Genomic DNA, 15463 nt, shown 5'->3' with positions numbered 1-15463 from the left:
GGGAAAATGTTGAAGTGAAATGGACACTATGAGAAACAGTGACTTGATCAGCGCTTGTCCTGACTGTTGATGTACAATGTAATACTTTATCCATTTTAGTATTTTTTCTTTGTTTTGTTCTAGTACTATTGGTTGAAATCTGTAATTAACATACAATTATTCTTAGGTGTTTAAATTTTAACTGAAAAGTGATCCCTGTTAAATATAACAGTGGGAATAAGAGAGGGAGGAGATGTACAATTTGGGACATGCTCAATTGGACTTGCCCCAAATGGTGGAGTTAGAATCATGCCAGGGGATTCCAATACAATCCCATCATGGTGGCATGTACCAATGCCATCTCACTAGTCCAAGTGATCAATTTCAGTTCACAATTGATCACACTGATAGGTCTAAGAGTCAAAGGGATCACACAAACAAGACTAGTGTCTGCTAATACTAACTGATAGAATCAAAAAGGGAGAGAACGATCCATCAGGGGAAGCAGGATACACAGCAGACTCATAGAATGGCAGATGTCCTAAATAGCACTCTGGCCTCAGAATCAGCCCTTAAGGCATTTGGATATGGCTGAAGAGCCCATGAGAGTATTTTAGGCATGGAAAGCCAAGACACTCTGGCAAAAAAAAAAAAAAAAAAAAAAAAAAAAAAAAAAAAAACAACAAACCTAAATGAAAGATCTCTGCAAGTGAGATCCCAGTGGAAAGAACGGGGCCATCAAAGAAGGAGGTACCTTTCTCTGAAGGGAGGAGAGAACTTCAACTTTGACTATGACCCTGTTGGAATAAGATTGAAGTCGGTGAACTCAAAAGTCTTCCATAGCCTTGGGAACTCATGACTAGAGCCTAGGGAGATTACTGACGCCATAAACAAGAGTGTCAAATTGTTAAGTCAACAACAGGAGTCACTGTGTACTTACTTCTCATGTGGGATCTGTCCTTAATGTGTTGTCCAATGTGAAGTAATGCTATAACTAGTACTGAAACAGTATTTTACACTTTGTGTTTCTGTGTGGGTGCAAACTGATGAAATCTTTACTTAATATATACTAAATCGATCTTCTGTATATAAAGATAATTGAAAATGAATATTGATGTGAATGAAATGGGAGAGGGAGTGGGAGATGGGAGGGGTGTGAGTGGGAGGGAAATTATGGGGGGGGGGGCCATTGTAATCCATAAACTGTACTTTGGAAATTTATATTTACTAAATAAAAAAAATTGGCTAATTCTCAGTTGCCATTTCTATTCTCTACCACTATACTCTATTGTGTGATTTAACCAATTTGGGCAATCTTGAATATTCTTTCCTCTCTCCTGCATTATGACTACCTATACAACCCACTTAGAAGAAAACAGCATAGATAAATCTTTATTACCCCTCCTTTGTAAATGGATTCTGAGCTACTACACTAAAAGTACAAGGATGGGAAAAATATAAACTGATCATCATCAAAATTTAAAACTTTTCTACATCAAGGATGCCATTGAAGTAGAAAGATAACATATAGGAGAACATACTTACAAATCACAGATAAGAAAAGGGTTTAGTGTCTAGAACATACAAAGAACTTGTATAACTCAATAAGAGGAAGACAACGCAATTTAAAAATGGGTAAAGGACTTGAACAGACACTTCCCCAAAGAAGATACCCAATGGCCAACAGGCACATGAAAAGATGTGTTAGCCACTGGGCAAATGCAAATCAAAACCACAATGAGATACCACTTCACACCCACTAGGGTGACTAGCATCAAAAAACAAATCAAGAGTTGGGTAAGGATGTGCAGAAACCTGAACTTTCACATCCTGCCTTTGGGGGTGAAAAATGGTGCAGCAGCCACGGAAGTTTGGAGGTCCCTCAAAAAGTTCAACATTGAATTCTCATGACCCACAGCAATTCTGTTCCTAGATATACAGCCAAAGAATTGCTAACAGATATTCAAACACACAGATGAATATGAATGTTCAAAGTAGCACTCTTCAACTATTCACAACTGCTAAAAGATGGAAATGATCCAAATGTCTATCAAACAATGAATGGGTGAACAGATTGTGGCATATCCACAAAACGGAGTATCACTCCAAGAAAGAATGAAGTGTTGGGGCCGGCACTGTAGTGTAGCGGGTAAAGCTGCCGCTTGCAGGGCCGGCATCCCACATGGGCACCAGTTCAAGTCCCGGCTGCTCTACTTCCGATCCAGCTCTCTGCTGTGGCCTGAGAAAGCAGTAGAAGATGGACCAAGTTCTTGGGCTCCTGCTCTCACGTGGGAGACCCGGAAGAGGCCCCTGGATTCGGATCTGCTCAGCTCTGGCCGCTGCAGCCAACTGAGGAGTGAACCAGCAGATGGAAGACCTCTCATTCCCTTTCTGCCTCTCGTTCTCTCTCTGTGTAACTCTGACTTTCAAATAAATAAATAAATCTTAAAAAAAAAAAAAAAGAATAAAGTGCCAACACATGGGACAGCATAGAGACGCTTCAAAACCATTACACTAAATGAAGAGGTCACATGCTGCATGACTCCACTGATGTGAAACATTCAAAAGAGGTAAATCTACACAGACAGAAAGGAGATGAGCAGCTGCAACGGATGAAGGGAGGGAGGACTTGGAGTGACTGCTTAATGGGCTAAAGACTTCCTTTGTGGATGATGCAACAGGAATCAGAGGGTGTAGTTGCAAAATGCAGTGATTATACTAAATGCTATGAAACTGTACACTTTAAAATGGTTAATTATATGTTTTATGAATTTCACTTCAACCAAAAACATTTAAGTCTCTACAGAGCAGCTCAGAATAACCTGTACTTTTAAAAATCAAATCACTATTAAATTGTGCTAATTTATACAGTATGTGCAATCATTAAAATATATTTTCAAAGAACAATTAAAGGGAAAAATAGATTAAGTTAAAATAATTTTAAATGCCTAAAAGTTATAAAAATTTATATCCAAAGCATATTAAACCTAAGATCTATACATAAAACAGAAAATTATGCTTAAAGAAATTAAAAAAAATAAAGAATGAAAAACAGCTAAACCATACTTAGCCATGGCTATCACCAGCAGGTGAGTCTTTAGTTTCTTTACAACAGAGAACTTGTAAAAAGTTCATGGAAAATGTATGTTATGAAAATTAGGCACAGATCTAAACTTTTTTTACAACAAAATACATTTTTAAAGACTTATTTGAGAGGCAGAGTCACAGACAAGAGAGGGAGAGACAAAGAAAGGGGTCTTCCATCTGCTGGTTCACTCGCCAAACGGCCCCAATGGCTGGAGCTGGGCCAATCCAAAGCTATGAGCTTCTTCCTGGTCTCCCACATGGGTACAGAGGCCCAAGCACTTGGGCCACCTTCCACTGCTTTCCTAGACCAACAGCAGGGAGTTGGATCAGAAGTGGAGCCCCTCTGGGATGCCAGCACTACAGGCAGAGGCTTAACCTTCTACGCCACAGCACTGGCCCCTACACTTATCTGTCAATTGCATTTTTCCATGACTATTTTAAAGTATTCTCATATTGAGTTATTTAAGCATACTATAAACACAAAAATACCATTCCCTTTAAGAATCATAGAAAGAATAATAAATATAATGAAAGAATGGCTTCCAAAAGCAGTTTTTTCAATTGCTCCTCTTAATTGCAGAGGCACAGGTGCATCACAGAAACAGAGCACCATCCTTCTTACCCAGTAGGGGAGTTGCTGATCGGCCATGAAAGCTTTGGGGCTAGGTTCTGTTTTGCCGTTGCTAGTCCATATTTTTTTCCATGTAGTATATTTGTCATATCCATCCTTATGGCTGAAAAACAGCAAAAATAAATATATCAAGTAACAAGTTAATCAGGTTTTCAGAACAGGAGGCAGGTTAGTACTTCTGTAAAAAGGACTGAACTACCCTAGTTATGGCAGAAGGGCAGTGATTATGGTACCCATGAAACAGGCTGTCAGAAGAAGAATAGTTTTATCAGTTCTAGTATCTAAATCCTAAGGCAGCCTCCTTTAGAAAAGTTACACCAATATATGAAATTAAGTACAATCACAAAATGCTTAACTATAAGCAGAGAAGACAGAAAAAGAAGAGAAAAAGAGAAAAATGTATCATATAAAGAACAGTTACCAAAGTGATATATTTTAATCCAGTGATACCAATGAGCACTTATAAAACATGAATAGGGCAAACATTTGGCACAGTGGTTAAGGTACCACTCGGAATGCAACATCCCATATGGGAGTGCCTTGGCTGGAGTTCCAGCTCTGCATCTGAATCTGGCTTCCTGCTAATGCAGCACCGTGGGAGACAGCAAGGTGATGGCTCAAGAGGTAGGAGCCCTGCAACCCACATGCAAGAATCAACACTGAGTTCCTAGCTCCTTGCCTCGGTCTGCTGCCTTACTGCAGACATCTGAGGACTGAACTAGTGAATACAAGGTCTCTTTCAGTCACTCTCTGTTTTTAAAGTTAAAATAAAAAAAAAAAAAAAAAAAAAAAAAAAACATGAATAGTGGAGGTGGCATCATGGCACAGCAGGTTAAGCTGCTGCCTGAAATGCTGGCATCCCATTGGTGCTGGTTTGAGTACCAGTTTTTCCACTTCCAATTCAGCCTCTTGCTAATGTACCTGGGAAAGCAGAAGATGACCCAACTGCATGAAACCCCACCACCCAAGTGGGAGGGCCTAGTATTCTAGGCTCCTGGCTTAGGCCTGGTCCAGTCCTGGCCATTGCAACATCTAGGCAATAAACCAGCAGATGGAAGATCTCTTTTCTGCCTTTCCAATAAATAAACAATCTTCTTAAAAAAATAAATAGTATAGGGGCCAGCGCTGTGATGTAGCGGGTAAAGCTGCCGCCTACAGTGCCAACATCCCATATGGTAGCTGGTTCAAGACCCGGCTGCTCCACTTCCAATCTAGCTCTCTGATGTGGCCTGGGAAAGCAGTGGAAGATGGCCCAAGTCTTTGGGCCCCTCCGTTCACATGGGAGTCTTGGAGGAAGCTCCTGGCTCCCGGCTTCAGATGGGCCCAGCTCCAGCTGTTGCAGCCATTTAGGGAGTGAACCACTGGATGGAAGATCTGTCTCTCTCTCTCTGCCTCTCCCTCTCTGTAACTCCACCTTTCAAATAAATAAATAAATCTTAAAAAAAAATGGATAGTATAAAGACATAAATCAGACTGTCAGCTGGATTTTAAAAACTGTATGTTGTATACAAGGAAACAATTCTAAATACAAAGGTTCAAATTTAAAAGTAAAGAAATGGAGAAAGGTATACCATGCTAACACTAATAAAAAGATAGTTGTAGCAGCCATATTAATTTGAACCAGAGGCATTATCAGGATATAACAAGGCCAAGGCATATTATATATTACATAAAGGGATCAGTTTTCAGATATAATAATAATGCTAGATGTGCAATGCAATTAACAACAGAGATTTAAAATACAGGAGTTAAAAACTTATAGAACAGAAAGGAAAATACATATACAGTACAGTTCAGTACAACTGGAGACTTCGAGAGACAATTAAATGGCATATTTAAGACACTTCCTTTAGTAACTGAAAGATCAAGTAGGAAACGAAAGGAGAATATATTAAGACCCAAACAGCACTATCAATCAGCTTGATATAGCTGACATTTATAGACTGTTCCATCTGACAACAGCAGAACACACATTTTTCTCCACTTCAGATGGGAATACCAAGATAAACTACATTATAGATCATGAAGCAACCTCAACGAATTTTTTTAAAAAGATTTATTTATTTATTTGACAGGCAGAGTAACAGAGATGCAGAGGCAGAGGCAGAGGCAGAGAGGGAGGGAGGGAGGGAGGGAGAGAGAGGTCTTCCATCTGCCAGCTCATTCCCCAAATGGCCTCAATGGCCAGAGCTGGGCCAATCTGAAGCCAGGAGCCTCCTCTGGGTCTCCCACATGGGTGCAGGGGCCCAAGCATTTGGCCATTTTCCACTGCTTTCCCATGCACACCAGCAGGGAGCTGGATCGAAAGTGGAGCAGCCAGGACTAGAACTGGCAGCCATATGGAATGCCAGCTCTGCAGATGGAGGCTTTACTCACTATGCCAGCCCTGACTCCAACAAATTTAAAACATAGCAATCATACATAGTATATTCTCAACCATTACAGAATTAAACTACAAATAAATAACAGGAAACTTATTGGAGATGTCTCAGATATTTGGGAATTAAACAGCTTACTTCTAAATAGGTCTAAGAGGGAGATTCAAAGGAAATTTAAAAATATTTTGAATTGCATGTCCGTGAAAATAAACTATCAAAGTTTGTGGGATAGAGCAAAACCTGTGCTTGGATGGAAATTTATAGCATTAAATGTACTTATTGGGAAAGAAGAAAGATCTATGATTAATAGCATCAGCTTCCCATTTGGGGAACTAGAGAAGAGAAATTTAAGCATAAACAGGAGAAAGTCATTAATCAAAATTAGGAATAAATCAATGAAATTGAAACTACTGGGGGCCGGCGCTGTGGCACAGTGGGTTAACACCTGGCCTAAAGCGCCGGCATCCCATTTGGGCGCCGGTTCTAGTCCCAGCTGCTTCTCTTCTGATCCAGCTCTCTGTTATGACCTGGGAAAGCAGAAGATGGCCCCTAGTCTTTGGGCCCCTGCACCTGCGTGGGAGACCTGGAAGACGCTCCTGGCTCCTGGCTTCAGATCAGCACAGCTCCAGCCGTTGCAGCCAATTGGGGAGTGAACCAGTGGATGGAAGTCCTCTCTCTCTCTCTCTCTCTCTGCCTTTCCTCTCTCTGTGTAATCAATCAATCAATAAATAAATCTTAAAAAAATTGAAACTATTAAAACAGAAGCAGTGGGGCCAGCGCTATGGCACAGTGGGCTATGCCTCTGCCTGCAGCACTATATCTCATATGGGAGCTGATACAAGTCCTGGCTGCTCCTCTTCTGATCCAGCTCTCTGCTGGCCTGGGAAATCAGTGGAAGATGGCCCAAATGCTTGGGCCCCTGCACTCACGAAGGAGACTCAGAAGAGGCTACTGGTTTCGGATTGGCCTAGCCCTGGCCATTGCAGCCATCTGGGGAGTGAACCGGTGGTTGAGCGAACTTTCTCTCTGTTTCTCCCTCTGTCTGTGACTCTATCCCTCAAATAAATAAATTAAAAACCAAACAACAACAACAACAACAACAACAAAACCAAGGCCGGTGCCGCGGCTCACTAGGCTAATCCTCCGCCTTGCGGCGCCGGCACACCGGGTTCTAGTCCCGGTCGGGGTGCCGGATTCTGTCCCGGTTGCCCCTCTTCCAGGCCAGCTCTCTGCTGTGGCCAGGGAGTGCAGTGGAGGATGGCCCAGGTGCTTGGGCCCTGCACCCCATGGGAGACCAGGAAAAGCACCTGGCTCCTGGCTCCTGCCATCGGATCAGCGCGGTGCGCCGGCAGCAGCGCGCCGGCCGCGGCGGCCATTGGAGGGTGAACCAATGGCAAAGGAAGACCTTTCTCTCTGTCTCTCTCTCTCACTGTCCACTCTGCCTGTCAAAAAAAAAAAAAAAAAAAAAAAAAAAAAAAACAGAAGCAACAGCTCCAAGATTTTCTAGAACTTGCATGCACAGAATTACTGTCTCATGGCAGACATTTTTTGAGCCCTAAGTTTAACTACACACACCTACCAAGAATAGCATCAAAGTTCTGGTCAATGACATACTCATCACAGGCTCATTGAAAGAGTCTGATAATCCAGTAAGCCTGGAGGCCAAGCCTTAACCCTCTGGTCCACTCCACTGCCCCACCACTGTTCCCTCCACCATGGAAACCACAATTAATGAACAAACCTTCTGTAGTAATGGTCAAAGCATTCATTACAGAAATGTTCCCCACATGAGAGGTGATACCATCGGGACGTGTAGCCATTTTTTGCACATCTGAAAATAGCAAAACATGCAGCTTTGATAAAGAATAAACATTTCTTTCATTTCCACTTAAGACTTCTGATGACCACGAGCTAACAGGGAAATCTGGAATGCACAACTTGTAGACAACACAGGCTGAATACCCTCATTCAGTATGCTTGGGACCAGAAGTATCTCAGTATTGGATTTTTTAATATCATAATATACACAATGAGATATATTGAGGATAGGACCCAGGTCTCAACCAAAATGAGTGTGATCTTCCCCATTAGGCTAGGTGTTTTGGGGGAGCACTAAGCAGGGCGTGGTATGCACAGAACATCCTGGCAGTATCTCTATTAGATGACGTACAGTATTTATATATATCTTTGGAAAAATCACCTCCAAGAATGATGTTCCCAGAGAATGGTCTCCTGGGGAGAAATACGAGACCTACACACACTCTCTCAACCAACCTTTCAGAAGCACTTGCAAAGCATACAGGACACGCTGCTGTGCAGCCGGCCTTTTCACATTTCCTGTACTTCTTCTCTGACCCACCATCTTCATCCTCTTCTGCTGTCTCTGTTGCTTTCTTCTTTGCCTATAGGAGAACCAGCTAATACTAAAATTTTGCCAGAATGACCAGGGGTAAAGGCAGTGGAAGGTTTATAATTGAAATCATGTCCACGTTGTAAGTACTAAATGAGAAGGTCCATCCTGTAGACAGAGACAGGCAATACACCAATCCTTTGCTATGCAAATAATTCACTAACTTAGTAGAGACACAGATATAGCACTTTAAGAGTAGGTATCTGAGGGGCTGGCATGGTGGCATAGTGGGTTAAGCCGCTGCCTGCAGTGCCAGCTTCTCTTATGGGCACCGGTTCAAACCTCAGCTGCTCCACTTCCGATCCAGCTCTCTGCTGTGGCCTGGGAAAGCAGTAAAAGACGGCCCAAGTCCTTGGGCCCCTGCACCCATGTGGGAGACCTCTCTCTCTGCCTCTCCTTCTCTGTGTAACTCTTTCAGGTAAATAAATAAACCATAAAAGGGGGGGGGGGCAAGCGCTGTGGCTTACTTGGTTAATCCTCCGCCTGCGGCGCTGGCATCCCATATGGGCGCCGAGTTCTGGTCCTGGTTGCTCCTTTTCCAGTCCAGCTCTCTGCTGTGGCCTGGGAAGGCAGTGGAGGATGGCACAAGTGTTTGGGTCCCTGCACCCTCATGGGAGACCAGGAAGAAGCACCTGACTCCTGGCTTCGGATGGGTGCAGCGCCAGCCTTGGTAGCCATTTGGGGAGTGAACCAATGGAAGAAGACCTTTCTCCCTGTCTCTTCCTCTCTCACTGTCTATAACTCTACCTGTCAAATTTAAAAAAAAAAATTTTTTAAAAAGTAGATATCTGAGAACTAAGATCTGTGTGAGCCTTTCTCTGGAAAAAGTGACAATAGTCAAAATAAACAAAAGTCATTCTCAAATCAAAAGAATTTTTTTCTCCACTGAGAGTAGTTACACCCTCTCAGTATCACAGATTAAAAAAATTTCATCATTCAATGGCCGGCGCCACGGCTCACTAGGCTAATCCTCCGCCTAGCGGCGCCAGCACACCGGGTTCTAGTCCCGGTCGGGGCGCCGGATTCTGTCCCGGTTGCCCCTCTTCCAGGCCAGCCCTCTGCTGTGGCCAGGGAGTGCAGTGGAGGATGGCCCAGGTGCTTGGGCCCTGCACCCCATGGGAGACCAGGGAAAGCACCTGGCTCCTGGCTCCTGCCATTGGATCAGCACAGTGCGCCGGCCGCAGCGCACCAGCTGCGGCGGCCATTGGAGGGTGAACCAACGGCAAAAGGAAGACCTTTCTCTCTCTCTCTCTCTCACTGTCCACTCTGCCTGTCAAAAAATAAAAAAATAAAAAAAAAAATAAAATAAAAATAAAAAATAAAAAAAAATAAAAAAATTTCATCATTCAAAAATTTTTTTTAAATAAGACCTACCAAAACCCTCCAATGCCCAACCAACTACAAGCTGACAACCAAAGTCCTACAAACAGCTCCCAAGCCAAGCACATCTGGCCCAGTCTGATATCCTGGATGTAACCTCAGAGATTCTCTGAACATCCTATGCTAATGCATACTCTGTGCCTGTATATTTGCAGGTCTCTTTACCAGATAGGCCACGATTTCTTACATTCTACCACTTACTATATTGTAGTATCACCATATTGTGGAATTTCTCCACTTGACTACAAGTAACTTGAGGATTGGAATTGTGTTTGTTCACCCCCAATTCTCCAGTCCTGATCATAATAATTCTGTGTGTTCAAAAAAAAGTACATGGAACAAATAAAGGAGTAATACCTGCCTCCCGGAGCTTCTCAAAGGAAGATTATCTGGAGAATGATCAAAAGATGTTCTTTTCTTTGTCCTCCCTCGTGGAGTTGCCATTGTATCAGAAAATCTGCAAAATACAACAAAAAATTAACATTAAATATTAGCATCTGTAGTGTTTTCAGAATTATCAATCAATCTAGCAGGTATGAGCACACCTCTCTGAGCCTCAGCATTCAAATTATAAAGTTGGTATGGGAGGAGTATCCTTTAGAGAGAGCAGGAAAATTAAACAACATGACCTATTCAAAGCACCACAACCAGCACGTTCTATTAGATAAACATTGCCTATTAACACTAGACACAATTAAATGAGAAGCACAACACACAAATAACCAAAAAAAAAAAAAATTTACACAGCTTTCTGTAAAATTCAATAAGGAAAACCACCTAGTTTTTGTCTTTTATGTTCCTTTCCATCTTACCATCTTCTTAGGAGTTTCTGAATTTCAATCTCTTGGTATACTTTCAAAGAAAACCACATTTGATTTTAGTGAAACTCAATAAATAAATACCAAAATCTAGATTAAAGCACTGATATCTTTCACTGGTAGAATGTTACGAGGTCTCAAAGCACTCTAATGACAGCATGGTGAAACAAGCATTAAGAACTAAAGTGCACTCTGGCCTCAGAATCAGCCCTTAAGGTATTCAGATCCAGCTAAAAAGCCCATGAGAGTTTCTAAGGCATGGAAAGCCAAGACATTGTGGCAACAACAACAACAAAAAGACCTAATGAAAGATCTCTGTGAGATCCCAGCGGAAAGAACAAGCCATCAAAGAAAGAAGTACCTTTCTCTGAAGGTAAGAAAGAACTTCCACTTTGATTATGGCCTTGTCTAAATAAGGTCAGAGTCTGTGAACTCAAGAGGCTTCCATAGCCTTGGCAGCTCATGACAAGAGCCTCAGGTGATAACTGACATCATAAATAAGAGTATCAGTTGTTAAATCAACAACAGGGGTCACTGTGCACTTACTCCCCATGTAGGATCTTTGTCCTTAATGTGCTGTACTATGCAAATTAACGGTAAAACTACTATTCAAACAGTAATTTATACTTTGTGTATCTGTGTGGGTGCAAACCGTTGAAATCTTAGTATATACCAAGTTGATCTTCTGTATATAAAGATAATTGAAAATGAATCTTGATGAAGAATGGGATGGGAGAGGGAGTGAGAAATGGGATGGTTGTGGGAGGGAGGGAGGTTATGGGGGGGGGTCGCTATAATCCAAAAGTTGTACTTTCGAAATTTATGTTTATTAAATAAAAGTTTAAAAAAAAAGAACTAGAGTGCAGGGGCCAGCACTGTGGCATAGCAGGTAAAGCTGCTGCCTGCAGTGCCGGCATTCCATATGAGCACCTGGCTGCTCCACTTCCCATCCAGCTCCCTGCTAATGCACCTGGGAAAGCAATGGAAAATGGCCCAAGTGCTTGGGCCCCTTCACCCATGTGGGAGACCTGGAAGAAGTTCCTGGCTCTTGACTTCAGATCGGCCCAGTTCTGGCTGTTGCAGCCATTTGAGGAGTGAATCAGCGGATGGAAGACCTCTCTCTCTCTACCTCTGTAACTCTGCCTTTCAAATAAATAAATAAATCTTAAAAAAAAAAAAAAAAGAACTAGCATGTAGGGGGCCAGCACTGTGGCTTAACGGGTTAAGCTGTTGCTGTTACACATTTTCTCCTTCCCAGTATAACAGGCAAGCTATTCCCAACATAAGTTCAGTCTTTTTTTTTTTTTTTTTTTTTTAAGCTTGCTTTATTTATTTAAGAGGCAGAGTTACATATGGAGAAAGGGAGAGCCAGAGAGACATCTTCATCTTCCATCTGCTGTTTTCACTCCCTAAATGGCTGCAACAGCTACAGCTGGGTGAGATGGAAGCCAGGAGCCTCTTCTGGGTCTCCCACGCAGGTGCAGGGGCCCAACCACTTGGCATTCTCTGCAGCTTTCCCAGGCCAACAGCACGGAGCTGGATCAGAAGTGGAGCAGCCAGGACTCGAACTAGCACTCATATGGGATGCTGGAACTGCATTGACCTATTATGCCACAGCACCAGCCCCTATGGGTCAGGAATTCAAAAATGGAAAAGTATAATAAAATGAAAATTCCACACATAAATATTCTTAATCTCCAGGAAAAGATCTGAGGAGCTTGTAATCCTATTGTTTCACATTTCTTTTTTTTTTTTTTTAAGACAGGCAGAGTGGACAGTGAGAGAGAGAGAGACAGAGAGAAAGGTCTCCTCTGCCATTGGTTCACCTTCCAATGGCCGCCGCAGCCGGTGCGCTGCGGCCGGCGCACCGCGCTGATCCGAAGCCAGGAGCCAGGTGCTCCTCCTGGTCTCCCATGGGGTGCAGGGCCCAAAGACTTGGGCCATCCTCCACTGCCCTTCCTGGCCACAGCAGAGAGCTGGCCTGGAAGAGGGACAACCGGGACAGAATCTGGCGCCCTGACCAGGACTAGAACCCGGTGTGCTGGCGCCGCTAGGTGGAGGATTAGCCCATTGAGCCGCGGCGCCGACTTGTTCTAACAACATTTTTTCGGGACATCACATGGAAAAATTTTCAATTCACCAAATACACTGACTCTGCGAGGTCTTGAGATAAATGTTATGTGTAGGGGCTGGTGCTGTGGCACAGCAGATAAAGCTGCCGCCTGCAGCACTGGCATTCCATATGGACGCTAGTTCAAGTCCCGGCTGCTCCACTTCTGATCCTGCACTCTACTATGGCCTGGGAATGCAATGGAAGACGGTCCAAGTCCTTGGGCCCCTGCACCTGCGTGGGAGACCCGGAAGAAGCTCCTGGCTCCTGGGATTGGATTGGCACAGTTCCAGCCGTTGCGGCCACCTGGGGAGTAAACCAGAGATGGAAGACCTTCTCTCTCTACCTCTGCTTCTCTGTAACTCTGCCTTTCAAATAAACAATTAAATCTTAAAAAAAAAAAGTTATGTGTGATCTTCCTTTGACTTAGCATTCACTTTCTCAGAAACAATACTATGCTAGCTATGAATACAGAAGCCCTGTACATTCTGAAGTGCATTCTAGTACGCATTAAATTGCCATTTGGCTCTACAGCACACATTATTCTGCGAGGTAAAGCTCTCATACCACTAAAATTACAATCTACCTATTAGTATAATTGCACTTAAAGGTGGTTTTCTGCATTTTCAAAACCTATTCAACCCAACAAACCTCTTCACATATAAATGAGTATACTAATCATTTTATAAATCTTTTTATATGAAATGTATATCCAGTATTATTTTTAAAAACCACAAATACAGTATATCTGGATGCACACATATGTGTAAATATATAAAGATCATATAAAACGCACACTATGAAAAAAAAACTAGCATGGATTTCAAACAGTTTATGCACCAAAATAAATTTACTGTTTTAACTCCACTCACTTTTCATGAACTTTTTGAAACCACTTTGTCAATAAAATCATCCTAGATCCATGCTGGTTTGACCCTGTCACTTGAAATGCATGTGTTCAGCTGGCACTGTAGTACAGTAGGTTAAGATGACTATGATGTAAGGATCACACAGCTGCTGGTTCGAGTCCCAGCTGCTCCACTTCCAATCCAGCTCTCTGCGCCTGGGAAAGCAGCAGAACAGGGACCAACTGCTTAGACCCCTGCCACCCACACAGAAGATCCTGAGAGTTCCCGGTTCCTGGCTTCCAGCTGGCCCAGCCATTTGGCCGGGCCAGCCGTTGCCGCCATTTGGGAAATGAACCAATGGATGGAAGATCTTTCTCCCTCTGCTTTTAAAATAAATTAAGTCTTTAAAAAAGAACCAAAAAAAAGAAACGCATACATTCCTGAAAACAATCATATAATTTCATCAAATAGTTTCTATACTGGAAAACAAGTATTTAATACAACACATAATATAGGAAGTGGATATGAAAAATGAGCTATAAAAGCCCTCATTATTTTCATCTTTAATTATACAAATGAAGGTCACGTGCCTCTGTCCTTTCTGAGCACTTAATGTTATTCCTATATCTCCACCGTTGCTGGGTCCTTGGTCTTAAAGATAAACATGAAGTTAAAAACATTAAAATTATTGTGTGTTAAACACAATCCTAGAAATCGTGATCAAAGTATCACTAAAACCAACTAGTGTACTGAAAGTGTTTTCATGTTCAACATTATTTGATGAGCATATTTAGTCTTAATTTTAAATTCACCACTTAGGTTGTAATGTGATAAAAAAGAAAAAGGTGAATGTTTTTGTGGTAAATGCAGAGGTGAATGTTGTCAATGTCTAGATCTCTATCTTAATAATCCTCAGCTTTTTTTTGAAGCAGCTTATTCAAAATTATTTTTTAAAAGCACTCATTGAATTCATGAAAATATGAATGAAAAGATCTGCAGGTTGGAATAAAAATTTACAGTGGCGTCAGCAGAATTCCTAAAAATAGGGTAAACTACTAGAAACTTCTTCAGAGAACAGACGCAGGTATCTGGGCCACTTAAAATCAGGCAGGATTAGCGCTTTCTTATTCCCACACTGACTAGGTTTTCCGAAATATTGAATTATTCAATATTCAATATCCGGTTCAATAATTCAACCCCTCCCCCCTTGCTGGGAACCTTTTGTTGACTACTTTCTCCGCCTTGATATATTAATTATTGATAATTTTCTCACGTGCTTCCACTTGTCTTTCCGCCCCCAAAATAGATTAAAACACAGAACAAGACCCGCAAAAGCCTTGGGTAGCGCGCGTGTCTCTGTAGGGTTCGGGGAGCCCCCCCGCCCGGCTGCGGCGGCCTGGGGCGGGGGAGTCCCGCACGCGGCTCAGGGAACGCGGGGCCTCTAATCCGCTGGCTTCCGATCAGCGAACCCCGATTTCCCCCGGCGGGGCCTTGCACCTGCCAGCTGCCGGCTGTAACCAGCAGCTGCTCCAGTCGAGCGGCCGTCTCGGGCCAGGCGGCACGGCGGCAGCCGGGCAACGCCGACCCAGCCCACGCGCGGCCGCCGCGCCGAGGTTCCCACCACACCTGCGAGGCCGCCACCCGGTCGGGCGTGGGGCGCAGCGAGGGGCCGCCGCGGCAGGCGCCCCCCACCCCGAGACGAGGGGCGGAGACGGGGCTCCGATCACCCCCTGGGGCCGCAGCCCACCGCTTCCGAGGCAGGGGAGGCCACCTCGCCGGCCAAAGGCTGTCCACGTCCCTTCGGAAGTCGGGCAATCCACAG

The 15463-nt window shown here is 43.3% G+C and overlaps 1 protein-coding gene across 4 annotated transcripts in view; it reads right to left on the bottom strand.

The window, feature by feature from the left end:
* Positions 1–15463, bottom strand: part of KDM1B (lysine demethylase 1B) — a 56008-nt gene that overhangs the window by 40125 nt on the left and 420 nt on the right. For all 4 annotated transcript variants that reach the window (XR_016234742.1, XR_016234743.1, XM_017350452.4 and 1 more), the window contains exons 2-5: positions 10223–10322; positions 8350–8477; positions 7817–7906; positions 3689–3800 (exon numbers count right to left, since the gene is read on the bottom strand). Coding sequence is in view for 2 of the 4 variants with exons in the window: in XM_017350452.4 (XP_017205941.2) it covers positions 3689–3800; positions 7817–7906; positions 8350–8477; positions 10223–10309 (417 nt within the window). In the remaining 2 variants the exon portion in view is untranslated. The remainder of the gene's footprint in view (positions 1–3688; positions 3801–7816; positions 7907–8349; positions 8478–10222; positions 10323–15463) is intronic.

The sequence above is a fragment of the Oryctolagus cuniculus genome, chromosome 5 (assembly GCF_051225735.1).
Source record: "Oryctolagus cuniculus isolate XC-2025 breed Fujian yellow rabbit chromosome 5, ASM5122573v1, whole genome shotgun sequence".
NCBI classification, from domain to species: Eukaryota; Metazoa; Chordata; class Mammalia; order Lagomorpha; family Leporidae; genus Oryctolagus; species Oryctolagus cuniculus.
Note: the sequence above shows the minus strand (reverse complement) of the source record. Positions and strands in the feature narration are given on the sequence as shown.